This window comes from Mizuhopecten yessoensis, unplaced genomic scaffold, assembly GCF_002113885.1.
Source record: "Mizuhopecten yessoensis strain PY_sf001 unplaced genomic scaffold, ASM211388v2 scaffold11093, whole genome shotgun sequence".
Lineage (NCBI taxonomy): Eukaryota > Metazoa > Mollusca > Bivalvia > Pectinida > Pectinidae > Mizuhopecten > Mizuhopecten yessoensis.
In genome coordinates, this window is record NW_018408876.1 from 20,539 (window position 1) to 39,364 (window position 18,826).

The 18,826-nt window shown below is 37.4% G+C and overlaps 2 protein-coding genes across 2 annotated transcripts; one reads left to right on the top strand and one right to left on the bottom strand.

Annotated features, from left to right (window-relative positions):
* The first annotated feature begins 5 nt into the window (after positions 1-5).
* LOC110465610 (PHD finger-like domain-containing protein 5A) lies at positions 6-4,322 on the top strand. Its single transcript, XM_021521555.1, has 4 exons — positions 6-71; positions 1,831-1,854; positions 2,453-2,619; positions 4,089-4,322. Exons 1-4 carry the CDS (start codon positions 20-22, stop codon positions 4,176-4,178), a joined length of 333 nt encoding a protein of 110 aa, XP_021377230.1. The 5' UTR covers positions 6-19; the 3' UTR covers positions 4,179-4,322.
* Positions 4,323-10,792: 6,470 nt separating this feature from the next.
* LOC110465611 (cyclic AMP-dependent transcription factor ATF-4-like) lies at positions 10,793-12,857 on the bottom strand. The gene is made up of 3 exons (XM_021521556.1): positions 12,690-12,857; positions 11,923-12,234; positions 10,793-11,740 (listed from the first exon to the last, which is right to left on the bottom strand). Exons 2-3 carry the CDS (start codon positions 12,125-12,127, stop codon positions 10,902-10,904), a joined length of 1,044 nt encoding a protein of 347 aa, XP_021377231.1. The 5' UTR covers positions 12,128-12,234; positions 12,690-12,857; the 3' UTR covers positions 10,793-10,901.
* Between the last annotated feature and the right edge of the window lie 5,969 nt (positions 12,858-18,826).

An 18,826-nucleotide genomic window follows, 5' to 3' on the forward strand; every position in this document is an offset into this window, starting at 1 on the left:
TTATTTACTCAATTTCAACATGGCGAAGCATCATCCAGATTTGATATTTTGTAGGAAGCAGCCCGGCGTTGGTACGTTTATTTACATTATTGATAGAACTGAATGTGTTTGATCCATAATTATTCCGTTTTCTTTATATAAAATAAGTAATTCTTATCATTCGTTTGTTGAGTTTAAATGTATATGTGCATGAAAATCATATACACATGATCAGAACAGACATCGACGTCCGACGAACGTCTGACGTTTTGCACCAACAACAAGTTGAACAAATCAATCCTTCCACTCGACATTTCCTTCTTTTACCACACATTTTTAATACAATTTCCTCAAACAAAATTATGTTATTCATTTAGCCGCTACAAATGTTATGGTGATGAATTATATTTCAATTAATCAGGAAAGAATGGTTGTTTACAAAATTGGCCTGCAAAGTAACAACGTTTTAAGATATGAGTCTTTTTTGTCGCATTTTGTATAGACTACGAGAAAAAAAAGAAAACTTGCATTAATAAGAATAGGTAAAATTAAAGAAAAAGCCAAAACTTTGAATGTGGTTTATGACAGTAAAAAACTCAGTTGAATTTCTTAATTCAAATGAGGCGATTGTGACCAAATTTATAACAGGACGAAGAAAATTAGATAAAAATATTATTTATTTTTTTACAACAAATATGAAACAAGTTATTCCAACTTATATTTATCATTCTTGTTAGTCCAGATAAAAAAAAACCTAAACCAGATAAAACCCCTACAAAAAACATTAAAACCCCACTTATATCTTTATCACTATTCCTCGTCCTAACACCGGTATATATATATTTATTATATACAATGGAAAAATTCTTCAAAGAATTTGTGTCTCAATCCAATGTACTTCAGAATTAAGGTTGCATTTCAATGGATAAACTTTTTATTTAAGTCATGATGAAATGAAAAACAAAATACTTGCCTACCTACTTATCTGGTATGTATTTCTCAGTAGATACTTTTGATGTGTATACATATATAGTACTGCATGGGTTGTGAAATCACAACAATCAAGGTACAGAATGTTTCGTGATACTTGTCACAACTTTTTGTGCAAAACAGTTACCATAGTTTTCCTTGATATGTGACAAACTTTGATATGAAACAAATCTAAGGTGTGTGTTTGTATTCCATGCTAATCTAAGGTGTGTGTTTGTATTCCATGCTAATCTAAGGTGTGTGTTTGTATTCCATGCTAATCTAAGGTGTGTGTTTGTATTCCATGCTAATCTAAGGTGTGTGTTTGTATTCCATGCTAATCTAAGGTGTGTGTTTGTATTCCATGCTAATCTAAGGTGTGTGTTTGTATTCCATGCTAATCTAAGGTGTGTGTTTGTATTCCATGCTAATCTAAGGTGTGTGTTTGTATTCCATGCTGAATCAATTTTTTTAAGTGGTCTATCCTGAAAACAATCTTTCTTTTTCCTGATAGAACAAGAAGAAATGCATGGTGACATTTTGCACAACTGGTATTATTAATAACCACTCTATTAAAGTATCATGAAACATGTTAACAGGAGGCACTGGCTCTCAAGATAAACAATTCGCTGATGCATTGTAGGTGTATTATTTATATATAATTCAGGGCCCAATAGAACTGTATATGATTTTGTATAGTTACCAAAGCAAAAACTTCTTCATGATAAATTTAAAATTGGAGACTGGTTATCTTTCAGGTTTCCTTTTTAAAAAAAAGATAAGAATAACTTTTCATCATGTTTGAAGTTGAACAATCTCAGATGCCATACCTACAAATGTATAGTACATTTTAATAACTTTCTACTTTTTTTTTTATTTCAGCTATTGGAAGACTTTGTGAGAAATGTAAGTAATTCTTATATTGTGAATTTAAATTTTCAAAGAGAAAAGAATGTTAGTAATTGTTTTGAAAATCCTTCTTTAACAAATGGCACTTACACAAACCATGCATTTTTAACTCGACTGGAAAAACTTACATTATCATTAGGTAAAATGTTGGTAATATACTTCAAAGGCACTGTTATGCAAGTCTTGCATATTGTTTAAATAGATTTCAAGAGTTGTTTTGAAAAAGCAAAAAAAGGTTTTATTAGTGTATGTTAAAATGTACCATCATCAAACATAGATTTTGACAGAAAGATGATGGTGTGGGACCAGACATCTATCTGTTAAAATGTTTAAAAGTCTTGTGTCAGGGACAGAGGAAACTTGGACTACATCAAATATAGTTGAACACATTTAGTTATACAATTGTACAAATGTACTGGGAATATACAGTCAGTACTCTGAGTATCTTTGTCTACCATAGGTAGACAATTTGTCATAGGGAAATTAATTACCCATATGATTTGTAATTCAGTCTGATCATACATTAAGTCCAAGGAAAGATTTTAAAAATCAAAACAAGATATACTGATTTATTGGACTTTGTTTTGTTATCTAGGTGATGGAAAGTGTGTAATATGCGACTCGTACGTGCGGCCGTGTACGCTGGTGAGGATATGCGACGAGTGTAACTACGGTTCCTACCAGGGGCGATGTGTAATCTGCGGGGGGCCTGGAGTCTCTGACGCCTACTATTGCAAAGAATGTACAATAATGGAAAAAGATGTAAGTATGAAAGAAATTATGTGGATTTCCTTTCTTTTAATTCTGTCTTCCAAGGCGAAATATTGTGTCCATAATTGACAAGACAAAAATTCATATCAAGAAGTTGAATCTGGTTGAAATTTATGGTCAGTGGTCGTGGGTGAAAGTTGTGATTTTTGATAGTGCAATGCAAGGACACGGCCGGGGGTTGGACCCTCAGACGTTTGAGGTCATAGGTCAAAGATAGGTAAAAGTTGTAAGTATATATATACAATAGTGCAAGTGTTGTTTATCCAATCTCATTAAACTTGCATGTACAATGATCGAACTAAATGTAAAGTATATGCTTCCCAACATAATGTTGTATATGATAAGCTTTGTTGATTACTTTCTTCCGTGGGGTGTACAAACCTGCTCATACAATAACTGGTTTAAACTACTTAAATGCAAAGTTAGACATATCCTATTAAAGCATGGCATTTAAGGGAATATAACATGAAGTCAGTTTATTAAACTTTTAAGTATTGAAATCTGTCGTAGGTCTTTAATACAAAGCAAGTACATGTATATTATTCACTGTGTCTCCTTAGTTGCACTTCATGACTCTGGCTAAATATAAGCACTGCTGGTACATTATTATGAAAAGTTCTTTTTTTCTCATAATCTATACTTACCAGCCTGAAGAAAATATTTGGTTCCAAAGTTGTTTCAAAAAGTTCTTCCATAACTCAATATGTTGATTACCGAGTAAACGTAGTGTTTATAAGAATAGCAAAGGATCATTTTTCACCCCAATCATGAAAACAAGAGGCCAAGAGGGCCTGTATCGCTCACCTGGATAATAAAGCAACCATGGGAAATTATTCTTATTACATAAAATCCCTCCAATGGTACAGAAGAGAAGGAACTTACAAATTTAAACCTCAAATTCCGTTTTTGAGCCACGACCCTCTGCACCAAGAGGGGTCACACCCTTACTCTTGATACAAAATTTAGCCCTCTTTTCCCAAGGATGCTCCTGGCCAAATTTGGATAAAATCCCTCCAATGGTACAGGTGAGCTAAAACAGAAAACGTATCATTGTTAAGTTGTAACCTATAAAAACACATCAGAATAATTGCTTACAAATGTAGAAGTTATATAGCTTTGGTTTTATAGCTTATGATTAAAATATGTTGATTCATCCGATTTCCATCAGACTCGGTGTGAAAAAACATGTATTTTATCTCATGTAGATGTTTAAAAAATTAATCAGACTGAAAGTCATTGTCCCAGTAATGGTTTTTTCTTTGATTGAATAATTTTCCAAATCAACACACACCTTGAATGTTTGTAAAGGGAAACAACTCCTGCATCCTTATAAAATGTGCTGTTCTATAGCAGAAAACTGACAATGAAGCTATTCATTTACCGTATCAAAAGTTTGAACTATATTTAACACATTTTTTATTTTGATTATTAACAATCTTTGTAATATTTGTATCTTTCAGAGAGACGGATGTCCGAAGATTGTTAACTTAGGAAGTGCTAAAACAGACTTATTCTATGAAAGGAAGAAATATGGCTTTAAGAAAAGATGATGGACATTGTTGACAAGGAAAACGACTGCCAGGATAAGAGACTGTGTCATTTTTATGCGATAATTGTTGTCTTTGTTGTAAATATTATATGTTTGAACTATCATGAAACATCAGCAATTAAAACATCTCATTTTATAAATAGAAGTTTGTTTTTGTTCATTCTCTCATATAATTTGACCTAAATGGCAGACAGGCAGCCATCTTAAATTTGAAATTTAAGTTTGTTCATCATCTCAAGTTCTCAAAAAGTACTAGATGGATATTTCTCAAATTCCACATGAAGATTCCCCATGATCCCTCGTTCTCAATACCAAGATTGCCGACATGGAGCCATCTTAAATTTGAGTGTTAAAGTTTGTTAGTGCTATTTCCTAGAACATTAGAAAGATCTTTCTCGAATTTCATATAAAGGTCCCCCATTGTCATTTGTTATGCATATCATTTTTTTGGGGACTGATGACAAAACCAAGATTGCCAACAGGCAGCTATCTTGAATTTGAATTAAAGTATGCTAGCATGTTCCTTGGAAAGTACTGGAGGGATCTTTCTCAAATTCTACATGAAGGTTCCCCAAGATCCCTAGTCATGCATATCGTTTTTTGGGACTGATCACAAAACCAAAATGGATGACAGGCAGTCATCTTGAATGGGAGTTAGTTTGTTAGCACTGTTTTTCAGAATGTTCTGGAGAGGTCTTTCTCAAATTTGACACAAAAGTTCCTCATCACCCCTAGTTACGCATATTTGATTACAGTTTAAGTTTGTAATTGCTTTTTCTTAGAATTAACTTGGGGAATTTTTCTCAAATTTGATATGGTAAGTTCCCCTTCACTCATGCAGTGGTCCTGAGTTGTGCATGTTAACTTTTGAGGTTGGTCAAAAGATTGATTAAGATGGCAGATAGGCAAACTGATCGAACGGATAAGAGAAAGGAAGAGGAAAACAACAGAACTAATGGTACTATGGTGGGCACCCAGAGCCCTCTAGGATATCTTGTTCCTTCCATGTCTTGGTTCTTCTTCTTATATAGTCTGACTTGTAACTTTTAAATCATAAAAATATGGAAACTTGAAGTATACCTGCATCACGCTCAGGAGGTCTTCAATGCACTGTAGTACCTTATTAGGTCACCATGACCTTCACCTTAGGGCCAAGGGTCAGGTAAGTGCAAAAATGTTGTCCAAGCCGTTTTAGATGAGGGGAAATGCATCATTTTGTTAAAAAAAATGGTTTTTTCCTTCAATTCTCTGATATTGCAGCAAATATTTTGTTTTCCTTCTACCGTAGAACCAATATCATGCTGTTTTGATGATCATTTAACCATAATATCTACAAAAGCCAAACCAATTCTTTTAAAGTTGTATGAAATAAAAAAAGAATCCTAGTTACTTCTTCAAGAAATTGTCTACTTCTTCGATCACAATGTGATGACTTATTTAACCAACAGAAAAGCTGACGTCATTGTCGATGAATGTGTGGTTAATTTGCCTTAAGTTGAGCCTGCAGGCTACTAACATTTTTAGCCCACCATCATTCAGATCTTCAGATAAACTGGACATTCATAGGCAGTCAAAACTTTTCAGAGTGCAAGCTAAATCAATTGTTTCTTAACTGCCATCTTTGAAAATGACCGATACCTGGGTCTGTATTCATGTTCAAATCAAAGCCTGTTTTCTTGTTCTGGTTGTATATACACAAAATGCATTTTGTCCATAATTTTGAAGAAATGATCGAGAAATAAAGTTGAATACCGTTTTCCATGTCAATATTCAACTTTTTGACTGCATGGCATGTTTTAAGTGAGGTACTTGTTGGATTGAGTCGAGTCCAGTTAAGCATTTATGAATATAGGCCCCGATGTCATTATACAATTTTGTTTATTTTATTCTTTTTCTGTAGTTCAGTTAGACATTATGACAATGAAAGATTCTGATCGTACTGGAGGCTTAAGTTAAATGGAGAAAATTTAAAAAACATTTCCCTTACACCTAGACATTCTAGAACATTTCCCTTACACCTAGACATTCTAGAACGAAATATTAAAGTTCCAACACCTTTATCAGCCATTTCCTGGCAAAACTTATTCTCTTGGTTATAACACATAAACAATTTCGATCCTCACCATATAATAATTACAGAATAAGAAACATTCACATTTACGACCAAGTTTTCCTGCAGTCGTTTAAAAAAGTCCTAAACTTGGAGACCATATGTCCTAGAGCATGTAAAAATATTGATTTTATTTAAGAACCATAATGAAAAAAGTTCTATCAACTCATACAAGAGGCCCAAGGGCCTAAACGGTCACCTGAGTCCTACAGTATTTATTTTTGTTGTTGAAATATGTACTAATTTGAGTACAAAACAGTTAAGTATAACGTTAACTTAAGTTTGTCAGGACCACAAGCTGATCATTCCTAGACCGAGTTTCAGTTAAATCGGCTTATTAGAACTTGTTAGCTCACCTGGTCCAAAGGACCATGGTGAGCTTATGCCATACCGCAGCGTCCTTCATCTGTCGTCCGTCCGTCCGTCCGTCCATCAACTTTTCCTTTAAAACGCTACTAGTCATGAACGACTGAATTGTGGGTGAGGGGCTGGGCCCAATAGGGGAAATAAAGCAAATTCTTTAAAATCCTTCATCTTCTGTAGGAATGAAAAGATTTGTTCCATATTTGGTCTGAAGCATTCTTGAGTGAAGGGGAACCCGTTTTGTATAAACCGTAGGTCTGGCCCCCCTGGGGGCTGAGGGGCGGGGCCAAACAGGGGAAATATAACAAATTCTTTAAAATCCTTCTTCTTCTGTAGGAATGAAAGGATTTGTTCCATATTTGGTCTGAAGCATCCTTGGGAGAAGGGGAACCAATTTTGTATAAACCGTTGGTGTGGCCCCCCAGAGGCCTGAGGGGCGGGCCCAAAAGGGGAAACAGCAAATTATTCTTTAAAATTCTTCGTCTGTAGGAATGAAAGGATTTGTTCCATATTTATTTGGTGTGGTGCATCCTTTGGTAAAGGAGAACCAATTTTGTATAAACGGTGGGTGTGCCCCCCCCCCTTGGACATGAGGGGTGGGGCCCAATAGGGGAAATATAGGTAAAACCTTTATAATCCTTCTTCTACCATAGGGATTAAGGGATATTATCCTAATTTAGTCTGGAGCATCCTTAGGCAAAAGGGACTCAATTTTGTATAAACAGTGTGTCTGACGCCTCTGGAGGCAGAGAGGCGGGGCCCAATAGGGGAAATATAGGTAAAACCTTTAAAATCCTTCTTTTACCATAGAGATTAAGGGATTTTATCCTAATTTAGTCTGGAGCATCAATGGGCCAAGGGGACTCAATTTTGTATAAGCATGCAGTGGGTGTGGTCTCCCAAGGGGCAGAAGGGCAGGGCCCAATAGGAGAAATAGAGGTGAAACCTTTAAAATCCTTCTTCGAACATCGGGATAATGGGATTTTATCCTTATTTAGTCTTAGAGCATCCTTGGGTCAAGGGGACTCAATTTTGTATAATTGGTGGGTATGACCCCCCTAAGTTGCATATAGGGGTGGGGTTCTGTTTGAAGTTTGTTCTCGCTATATCTCAAGTACTGGATGGATCTTTCTGAAATTTCATATGTACTTACAGCACCTACTTAATACCAATTATTTTAAACATATTAAGGTGAGCAATAAAGGCCCTCTGGGCCTCTTGTTTTTAAGTTTGAAATCGTTTTTCAAAATGGCGGCCGTGGTGGCCATATTGGATTTCTGATCGACCCGAAAAATAACAACACTTGGTCAGGACCATGAGTCAGTCATTCCTACAAAGTTTCAGTTCAATCGCCCCAGTAGAACTTGACTTTAAGTTTGAAATCGTTTTTCAAAATGGCGGCCGTGGCGGCCATATTGGATTTCTGATCGACCCGAAAAATAACAACACTTGGTCAGGACCATGAGTCGGTCATTCCCACAAAGTTTCAGTTCAATCGGCCCAGCAGAACTTTACTTTAAGTTTGAAATAGTTTTTCAAAATGGCGGCCATATTGGATTTCTGATCGACCCAAAAAATAACAACACTTTGTCAGGACCATGAGTCGGTCATTCCTACAAAGTTTCAGTTCAATCGGCCCATTAGAACTTGACTTTAAGTTTGAAATAGTTTTTCAAAATGGCGGCCGTGGTGGCCATATTTGATTTCTGATCGACCCGAAAAATAACAACACTTGGTCAGGACCATGAGTCGGTCATTCCTACAAAGTTTCAGTTCAATCGGCCCAGTAGAACTTGACTTTAAGTTTGAAATAGTTTTTCAAAATGGCGGCCGTGGCGGCCATATTGGATTTCTGATCGACCCGAAAAATAACAACACATTGTCAGGACCATGAATCGATCATTCCTACAAAGTTTCAGTTCAATCGGCCCCGCAGAACTTGACTTTAAAGTTTGAAATAGTTTTTCAAAATAGCGACCGTGGCGGCCATATTGGATTTCTGATCGACCCGAAAAATAACAACTCTTTGTCACGACCATGAATCGGTCATTCCTACAAAGTTTCAGTTCAATCGGCCCAGCAGAACTTGACTTCAAAGTTTGAAATAGTTTTTCAAAATAGCGACCGTGGCGGCCATATTGGATTTCTGATCGACCCGAAAAATAACAACACATTGTCAGGACCATGAATCGATCATTCCTACAAAGTTTTAGTTCAATCCGCCCAGCAGAACTGACTTCAAGTTTGAATTAGTTTTACAAAATGGCGGCCATATTGGATTTCTGATCGACCCGAAAATTAACAAAACACTTGGTCAGGGAGATGACCTTCCCATGAAATATTAATGAAATCCCTTTGCCAGTATTTCAGCTTAAGTTGAAAATGTAAAATGTTAACGACCGACGGACGATGACAGACAAAGATGGATAGCAATAGGTCACTTAGGCTAAAGCTCAGGTGACCTAATAAATCACTCTTCTCCAATGTCAGCCATACTGGATTTCCGATTGACCCGAAAAATAACAACATTTTGTCAGGACCATAAGTCGATCATTCTTACCAAGTTTTAGTTCAATCCCCCCAGCAGAACTGACTTTAAGTTTGAAATAGTTTTTCAAAATCGCGGCCGTGTCGGCCATATTGGATTTCTGATCCACCCAAAACGGAACAAACCTTTGAGGACCATGAGTCGATCATTCCTACCATGTTTCAGTTCAATCGACCCAGCAAAAACTGACCTTAAAGTTTGAAATATTTTTTTCAAAATAGCAATATTGAATTTCCAATCGACCCGAAAAATAACACCACTTTGTCAAGACCAAGTTTCAGTTCATTCGGCCCAGCAGAACTTGACTTAAGGTTTAAAATAGTTTTTCAAAATGGTAGCCATATTGGATTTCTGAACGACCCGGAAAATAACAACACTTGGTCAGGAAATATTAATGAAATCCCTTTGCTAGTATTTCAGCTTAAGTTGAAAATGTAAAATGGTAACGAACGACACATAGCAATTGGTCACTTGAGCTAAAGCTCCGGCGACCTAAAATTAAACCGTCCGTCCTGACCAGTGCATTTCCTCGAACCGACTTGCCAGCTCACCAGCTGCACGTGCTCGTCATGCCAACACAGGTGTGCCACCTACTGGGCCAACCATTAGAGAAACCTATTTCACGCTCATTCCTTGTAGTCAACCACGCGAAATATGATTTCTCGGCCTGGACTGTAGCAAGCAGAGGGACTTCATGCGAGACGAAACCAGAGTTCCCCATAATCCGCAGGCGACCCCATACCTTTTTTTTCCACTTGATCTGATTTAGGATAATGTTTTCACATGATAGTATCGATACGATCGAGGAATTAAACCCCAGTGGTCTTGGTGAAAGGCAGGTGCACTATCCGAGTATTAAGTGGTGAATATATACCACTACAAGGATTCCACCCTGTGGTCTACAACAAGTTGATATTGGTCCATTGATCAAAGTTAGAAATGCATCAGGTCATCGAGATCAAATGCTTTATTTGCCCAAGTTTACTGCTACCAGAAATAGTTCAATGTTCTGACCCCACCTCTGGATAAATTGGAGTAATTTTTTTCTACCATGTTCTCTGGAATATCCATGTCAGCAACAATACTCGTACAAGGTCTTGTTCAAAGCAGATTGACAAATTCTAAAGCTCCGACCTTTGTACCATCTTACCTATGTAAATTGCATCTTTGCGGATTACTGGTAGATAAACTACTTGTCAATGTAGCTGAAATTCCTGGGGTGTGCAAGTTCACTTGCTTGAACTAAAGATTTAATTGTTTTTGAAAATGTGTTACAAATTACATACCAGGCTACGATACATTTAATATTTTAAAACTTAAGACTATCGGTTTACTAGTCCTTAAAGGTATGCAATAACCAGCCAGAAACCTGGCCCGTGTTATTTCATGCCAGGAATATTAGGATTAGTGAACATTTCCAATAATTGACTATGAAAATGTATTTGTGCTAGCAGATTTTTTTTTTCTAAATAATCTAGATATCTACACAGACTCTTTAGTACAAGGGATATGGTACACCCTATATGAATTACCAAGAAGCAGTCTTGTTACACTTTCAGGAAGACGTCGAAACAAATGACAAAAAAGACTTGCAAAAATTCAATCAATGTTTTATTCACAACATAAATTGAATGAAGAAAACATTTGACCGACCAGTCAAATATGATATGATGAAATAAATAACCACCCCCCTTCCCTTATAACTATTTAAATGAAATTTTGAGACCCTTTGCCTTGAACACTTCAGTCATCAAGTCTTTCATGTACTTGATTTCGCGAGAAATGCTGTCAACTTTGTCATGGAGTTTCTGGTTGGTTTCAACTAGTGTTTGCTCATCCGTGTTTACGTGAAGTTTTTCACCACGCTTTTTCTCACGATATCTAATAGCAGCATTTCTGTTCTGAATTTTCTTGCGTTCTTTTTTAGATAGTCCTTCTGTGGGAATTTCATATGGTTCTGCCCTAATTCTCGACTTGGTTGCTTTCTTTGCCTTACCGCTACTAGACTTGGATGTAGGAGGGTTCATTTCATCATCACTGCAACCAGGTGTGTAGTCTGGATCATCACATATTGATTGTTCAACACTTGCTGGTTCTGGACTGGACGGTTCAGAACTTGACAAGAAGTTTTCAACCTCATCAACTGATAATGGTGATGTGATGAATTGTTCAATTATTGAATCTACAGTCGAAGATGTATCCACACTTATCTCCGGTTGTATGTGCTGTACTTGCACACTTTCATTTTGATCCAGTAATGACAAAATGCCCTCTGCAACATCGCAGTCTTTCACTTCAGTGACACAATCTAGCAAGTCAATATCGATCATTTGATGTTCAGGTTCTACAACTGGACCCATAAGTGACATTGGCTGAACCAGCAACTCGTGCAAGATACCAGAGTTTTTTGGTTTTGACGATGTTGGGCTTTCTGGGATGACTGGTTCTGCAGCGGCAGTAAGTACATCCCCAAGGTCCGTCAGACCAAATGCATGCTCCAGATCGAAGGCTGAATTCTCCATCCATTCCTCACCAAGGGGATCTGAAAATACACAAAAGGCAAAAGTGTCTAATTAAACTCAAAAAGTATTTCTTATACAGTAAAATCATAATTCAAACAAGATTTCACTTTTTTTCGATCACGGTTAGCAAAGTGATAAAAAAGGTTTCTTTTTAAAAGATGATTTTTGAAGATCTATTTCAAATTTCAGCATGTATACACACCTTCTGGGCTTGGAGCGAGGAACTCGTCAAGAAGACCAGAAGTTGGCTGGAGACCCTTGGCCGGGCTCAGGGTGTCACCAGGGAACAAAGTTCCCAACCCATATATATCGTCATCGCCCGAACTCTGAGGGAACGACCCAGCAAGGTCGCCCACCAGAAATTCGGAGCGAAGCGTTTCCATGTCGAATAACTCCATATTTGTCATCTGAAGAGTCTTCTGAAGAAATTGATTTAGGAACAAATTGTATGGTTTCTGTAGGTGCGAGGAATCCGGTGGCAATTGCCAGGGCAAGCAGTGAAGAAACGTGGGACCTGAAAAAAAAACACAATTTATTGTAAAACCAAAATAATTCAGGAGAATGTTGCAGGACATTGAAGATTCACTTCAAAATATTTAGTTTACCGTTATGTATACTTCCATTTGAAATACAGAGATAACGATAACTCTTACACTTAATATTAAAAAAAGATTCACTTATTAAAAATTAATAATTAGACAACAGTCTTTGCCTACGGGTCTCCATTTAACAGATTACTGATATATAATTATATCCGAGTAAAAGAACTTTGAAGATAAATGTGACATAGACAATGGTACATATGAAACGAATAACCATACGAATTTTTTGTTAATTTTCAAGTTTAATAATTAAGAAGAGTTTTTATCACGAACGAACATGCACCGAAATGGCGCCATATTTCGCCCCCATATTTCAGAAATTTTGTGCCTTCTTCTTGATAAAATCATGAAAATATTAAGTACTTACGCCATGATGATTATAAACTTGGTGCAAAGCAAGATGCTTTGGCACGGTGGGGTTGCACTCCAATACTAGGCAGCCATTTTGATAACTTTCTCGCCAGTAAATCTGGGTAAGAAAAACTCGTGTGAATATTTGAGACGTATCAATGAGAATGGGCAGCGACGGTAGTGCTCGTGGGTATCGAGTCCGGTGAAGGTTGTATTACTCCGCGGTTTTGCGTAACCATAAATCCATGGAGAAGATAAGATTTTGTTTAAACAAAATCACGAGAAAACTCAAATAAACTGTTGTGTAAAATCAATTTTAGAGATAAATGTTTTAAAATGATTGTCAAATTGACCATTTTATAACGTAACTATATTTCTCTGCGGAAAGTTATATTGCAAAAAGTTCTGGATTGCATCAGAAATAATCTGGCAATGTGCCAAAGACAGCTCGTTCTTATTGGTGGAAATTTACACACCTCCAAGTATTATTAGCAATAACGTCACTAATTGTACGGAACCCCTGTTGAACCTTATAACGCGTATCATGAATAGCCTTTTCCGTGTTCTTTAGACAGATAAAACACATTTTGCTTGCTGTTTGGTAATTTACATACTGGACAGTATGTTTGATGTTCGTTTTGTAGATGACTTCTGCTATCAGAGGATCCTAGTAAGATTCTTGGTAGATATGCTGCCAGCTGTGCCTGGCTTCCTTACTTCTTTGACGTCACAGTCATCCAGCTCAAACTGGAAAGGGTTATATTATAGGACGACGATCACGTGCTCGATGGACTATTTATAAAATATGTTATTTCCATTACAAATAAATCTTCCATTGTGAATAATGTGGGGATGGACTTGGATATCTGTCCATATGTAGACTTAGCCTATATAACGAGTCGATATATAGTACTCTACCAAGTGTATACAATATGGCATGAATGAAACAATACACGATGTGGTTAACCAGACTACGGACTTAGTGACTGTCAATGTTTTAGGTGGGTGCTAGCAGATCTATACAGATATATATTTGTGTGGCCAACTCATTTTTAACATCATTCGGAGTCTACCTAAACCTATAGGCATATGACTGGAATGGACTGGGTGGGGGTATACAAAATACTAATAAATATGACAAAAAGGGGTAGCAAGAGTGTATGTGATGCGAGTCATCAGATCGCAAGTACTTCTGCTATTGTACGTTGTGTATCATAGTGTCTAGCAATGTAGAGTATATATTATTAAAGGTCACAATGCCATACAGATCTAGGGTAAAACTAGCTGCTGGATCTCCGGTTTTAACTCACCTGGCCCGAAGGGCCAAGTGAGCTTATGGCATGGTGCGGCGTCCGTCGTCCGTCCGTCGTCAACATTTTACTTTAAACAACTTCTTCTCAGTAACCAAAAGGCCTAGGGTGATGATATTTGGCCAGAAGCATGTTGGGTTAAAGGGCTACCAAGTTTGTTCAAATAAATGACCTTCATCCATTTTCAAGGTCATAGCGGTCAAATATGTTGAATTCTTTAAACAACTTCTTCTGAATAACCAAGAGGCATAGGGTGATGATATTTGGCCAGTAACATGCTGGGATGAAAGGCTACCAATTTTGTCCAAATAAATGACATTGATTTATATTCTAGGTCACAGGGGTCAAATATGTTAAAAACCTTTCAACAACTTCTTCTGAATAACCAATAGGCCTAGGGTGATGATATTTGGCCAGTTACATGCTGGGATGAAGGGCTTCCAAGTTTGTTCAAATACATGACCTTGACTTATATTCTAGGTCACAGGGGTCAAATATGTTTAAAACATTTAAACAACTTCTTCTGAATAACCAATAGGTCTTGGGTGCATAAATTTGGCCAGTTACATGCTGGGATAAATGGCTAACACGTTTGTTCAAATAAATGACCTTGGTTGATATTCAAGGTCACAGGGGTCAAATATGTTTAAATCTTTAAACAACTTCTTCTGAATAATCGAGCGGCCTAGGGTGATGAGATTTGTCCAGTAACATGCTGGGTTGAAGAGCTACCAGGTTTGTTCAAATAAATGACCTTGGCTTATATTTAAGGTCACAGGGGTCAAATATGTTCAAATTATTTAAACAACATCTTCTGAATAACCAAGAGGCCTAAGGTGATGATATTTGGCCAGTAGCATGCTGGAATGAAGGGCTACCAAGTTTGTTCAAATGAATGACCTTGACCAACTTTCAAGGTCACAGGTGTCAAATGTCTTAAAATCTTCAAACAACTTCTCCCCAATAACCAAAAGGCCCGGGGTACTGATATTTGGCCTGTAGCAATCAGGGCTACCAAATTTGTTCAAATTAATGACCTTGACCTACTTTCAACCTAATGCCATTGATTGTCTTGTCTAAAGGTCACGGGTCGGGTTGAAATGTGTGACGTGGTTCTTAATTGCAATGTATAATTCATTACAAATCATAAAAACCAGGTATGTATACACCTTGTACGCGTTGGATGAAGATACCTATAGCTATATTTAGTCCAGCGAGACCATCACATCGGTGTAAATGGTTAGGGGTGCGATTGGGGATTAAATAATACAAACAAAAAGGAAATAAAAGATGTTTCAGACTGCAGAACTTCAAAAAGTCGAGGGGGGGGGGAAAAAGGTGGGGCTCGGTGGGGACTTTTGGAAATAGGAACAATCACTTCCGAGTGCTATACCTGGTAAACTGTATATCCCGTTTTCCTAGATATAGCTGAATTAATTAGAAGTCAGTGAAACAACCATGACTCACGCTCTCACTCAGTATTCGGATGAACAAATCGAGCCTATGGAGATACAATGTACTCTTGAAGTCGAAATACTTAACACATTCTATGAAGGAGACTTCTTAAATTGTCTTTAAAATATAGACCCCATACCCTAATCTGAGCATTTCCTTTAGAAACTAACATTTTCTGCATTTCCTTGTTTCGAACCCCGTCAAATGCCCCACTGCCATTCACGTATCTAATAAGTATATGCGCCATATGTGCCAGTTATTTTATATGTTAGCTTATCTACTCTATTTAACTCTGACATGTAGGTATATCCCCTACATAAAAGTTCCAAACTTATAAACCCTCAAAATTCAGCTTTAGTGAAAGATTATTTGAACTTTCTTGATAGAGCACATAGAAATAATATATAGGCTATTTTATCAACCGTTAAATGCAGTTTATGTAATGAGGAGCAGGCTTAATACGTTTTTTTTTAAATATGTTTGTGGTTTTAAAGATTGCAAAAACCATTTACAATGAACATTGCTTTTCAATTTCACGATGAAAATTTAATGATGAAATGTGGTGCTATTAATAGTATTTAAAACTAAGTGAAGTTGCAAATTTTTATCCACGAACATCCTTCCTTTTATTAACTTGTAAATGAACAATGGAACAACGTAGCGCTGTAACCCAACAAGAGGCCCATAGGCCTTAACGGTCACCTGATATACTTATATAGAGAGTTTATTTTGTTTTTAACATGTACAGAAATATTATTCAAAGTGACAAAAAACAATAAAAACACCTTATTATATATCTAGCATACAGATTTAAGACTAAAAAGTATTTGAAACTAGCACCTCTGATTCTAAACAAGGAAAATGAAGAAATTTTAGCACACTGACTCCTTTGAGCCCCACCCTACAGCCCTTGGGGGTAGGGCTGGCTCAAAATTTTCAAAGTATCAAACTGTCAACTCAAGGTTATAATTCCAATCAAGTTATTAACATGTAATATTCAAAGTATCATTTGCCATTATAAACCATAATAAATTTTGCCCCCCCCCCCCCCTTCCCCAGGGGGTAAACGTGAGACCCTAGGGTCATAAACCTTAAGACCCTTCCATCTATGAAGAGTATTTGATTCTACCATATCTGGGTCTTGAGAAGAAGATTTTTGAAATTTCAGTAAATTCGACCCTTTTTGGCCCCACCCATCAGCCCCTGGGGGTCAGTCAGGGCTCATATGTGCTTATTATCAAACTGCTACCTAATACTGATAATGCTAACCCAAACTGAATTACTTCCAATGGAAATTAAACAAATGTTGGTCCAAAATGTGATTTCCCTATATAAACTATAGTAAAGTTTACCCCCTCTCCAGGGGGAAACGTGAGACCCCAGGGTCAAGAAATTCCAATTTTGGTAAAGCACCTTAAGACCCTTCCATCTATGAAGAGTATTTGATTCTACCATATCTGGGTCTTGAGAAGAAGATTTTTTAAATTTTAGTCAATTTGACCCTTTTTGGCCCTGCCCCTCAGGCCCCTGGGGGCTTGGGACTAAACCGGCCACTCTTTTTGTTGACCTTTGTCCATGGAAGGTTCCTGCAAAATTTCATTGAAATTGGTTCAGGGGTTTTGGAGAAGAAGTCGAAAATGTAAATTGTTTACGGACGCACGACGGAGCCGGACAAAAGGCGATCGCAATAGGTCACTTGAGACTTTGTCTGGGGTGATCTAAAATTTCTGATCATTGTACGACCCATTGAATGTATGTAATGATAGGTCTTTGGGCCAAACTTTCATTGATTTGACCAACAAACCAGCCTCCTTTTTCATTGGAAGTGCATCCTCGATTTCAAGGATCACGTCAGATCGTAACCCCTGGAAATCGAGGATGTTGGAAGTGCTACCGGCAACTTAATGGGCCGAATGTATTTAGCCAGTTTTAATGTGGGTTTTTTAGGTGCTTTTTTGTTCTTTTACTTTCTATTTTTTTCCAGGTGCAATTCACCACATAGGCTAAGCATCAACATCGTTAAAGAAAAGGGACAACCATGCGCGGAAAGTCTGGGTTCATAAAACGTGTAGATAGTGATATACGTATAGTATTTTGTGACTGCACGGACTTAGCTAATCTAATTCCGTGGTGACTGTAAGAGTTTTTACCAAAAAGTCTACGTCTGTGATATTTGGCTAAAAGCGTGCTGGAAAGACGGTGTAGGAAGTTGGAACATGTGAACACTTTCAACAAAATCATAAATAATCCAGAGACAAAGTCAGGTGGAGTTGGTATAACTAAAGCATACCGTGGTGATGAACTACCAAGACTGATCAAATAATAACTTCGACCCACCTCCTAGGTCAAAGGGGGCAGACGTGTTAAAACCTAAGTTACTTCAGCGACTCGAAGTGATAGTCTACGTGCAGTATATGCGAGTAAGTGCTATCATTTCTAAACATTTTCTTCAGGTTGGTAAGTATGAATTGTAGAAAGGTTAGGTATCACAGCCAGTAAGTGTTTATGTGTGACGTTTCGATGACTAGTACGATACGTTAATCAGACCAATGATCAATGAAGCGTGTGTACACAAATGTGTAAACGACGTACGAGTTGGCGATATAAATTCGTCGTCGATTCACGTCGTTGTTAAATACATGTACGAAATGACGAATTACACACATACCGAAAACTGCTATCACTATCAAATGAATACCCTTGACCCACGTTCAAGTAAAGATCACAGTAGTGAGATGTGTTCACATTTTAACAACTTCTTCAGAATTGACAAAATCCCAATGTGATATTTGATCGGTAGCATGCTTGGATGGCATGAGCTTGGCCGACTTTCAAGGTCATAGAGGCCAAATTTGCAGTAACATTTGATTGCCTTCTTTTTAAGAACCAATTCAAGGCCTGCATACGATGTGGTTAATGATCCTAAGCTAGCAGCACGTCGAGATAAAGGCCTGCATACTATGTGGTTAATTAGCCTAAGCTAGCAGCACGCCATGATAACCTGCATACGATGTGGTTAATGATCCTAAGCTAGCAGCACGTCGAGATAAAGGCCTGCATACTATGTGGTTAATGATCTTAAGCTAGCAGCACGCCGAGATAAAGGACTGCATACTATGTGGTTAATGATCCTAAGCTAGCAGCATGCCGAGATAAAGGCCTGCATACTATGTGGTTAATGTTCCTAAGCTAGCAGCACGCCATGATAAAGGCCTGCATACGATGTGGTTAATTAGCCTAAGCTAGCAGCACGCCGAGATAAAGGCCTGCATACTATGTGGTTAATGATCCTAAGCTAGCAGCACGCCAAGATAAAGGCCTGCATACGATGTGGTTAATTAGCCTAAGCTAGCAGCACGCCATGATAAAGGCCTGCATACTATGTGTT

Excerpts from the sequence above, each read along its gene's own strand:
- LOC110465610 (XM_021521555.1), top strand. The coding sequence starts at position 20 with ATGGCGAAGCATCATCCAGATTTGATATTTTGTAGGAAGCAGCCCGGC. Across the intron at positions 72-1,830 it reads TAGGAAGCAGCCCGGCGTTG|CTATTGGAAGACTTTGTGAG; the intron begins GTACGTTTATTT and ends TTTTTATTTCAG. Across the intron at positions 2,620-4,088 it reads GTACAATAATGGAAAAAGAT|AGAGACGGATGTCCGAAGAT; the intron begins GTAAGTATGAAA and ends TGTATCTTTCAG.
- LOC110465611 (XM_021521556.1), bottom strand. The coding sequence starts at position 12,127 with ATGACAAATATGGAGTTATTCGACATGGAAACGCTTCGCTCCGAATTT. Across the intron at positions 11,741-11,922 it reads CCTCGCTCCAAGCCCAGAAG|ATCCCCTTGGTGAGGAATGG; the intron begins GTGTGTATACAT and ends GTGTATTTTCAG.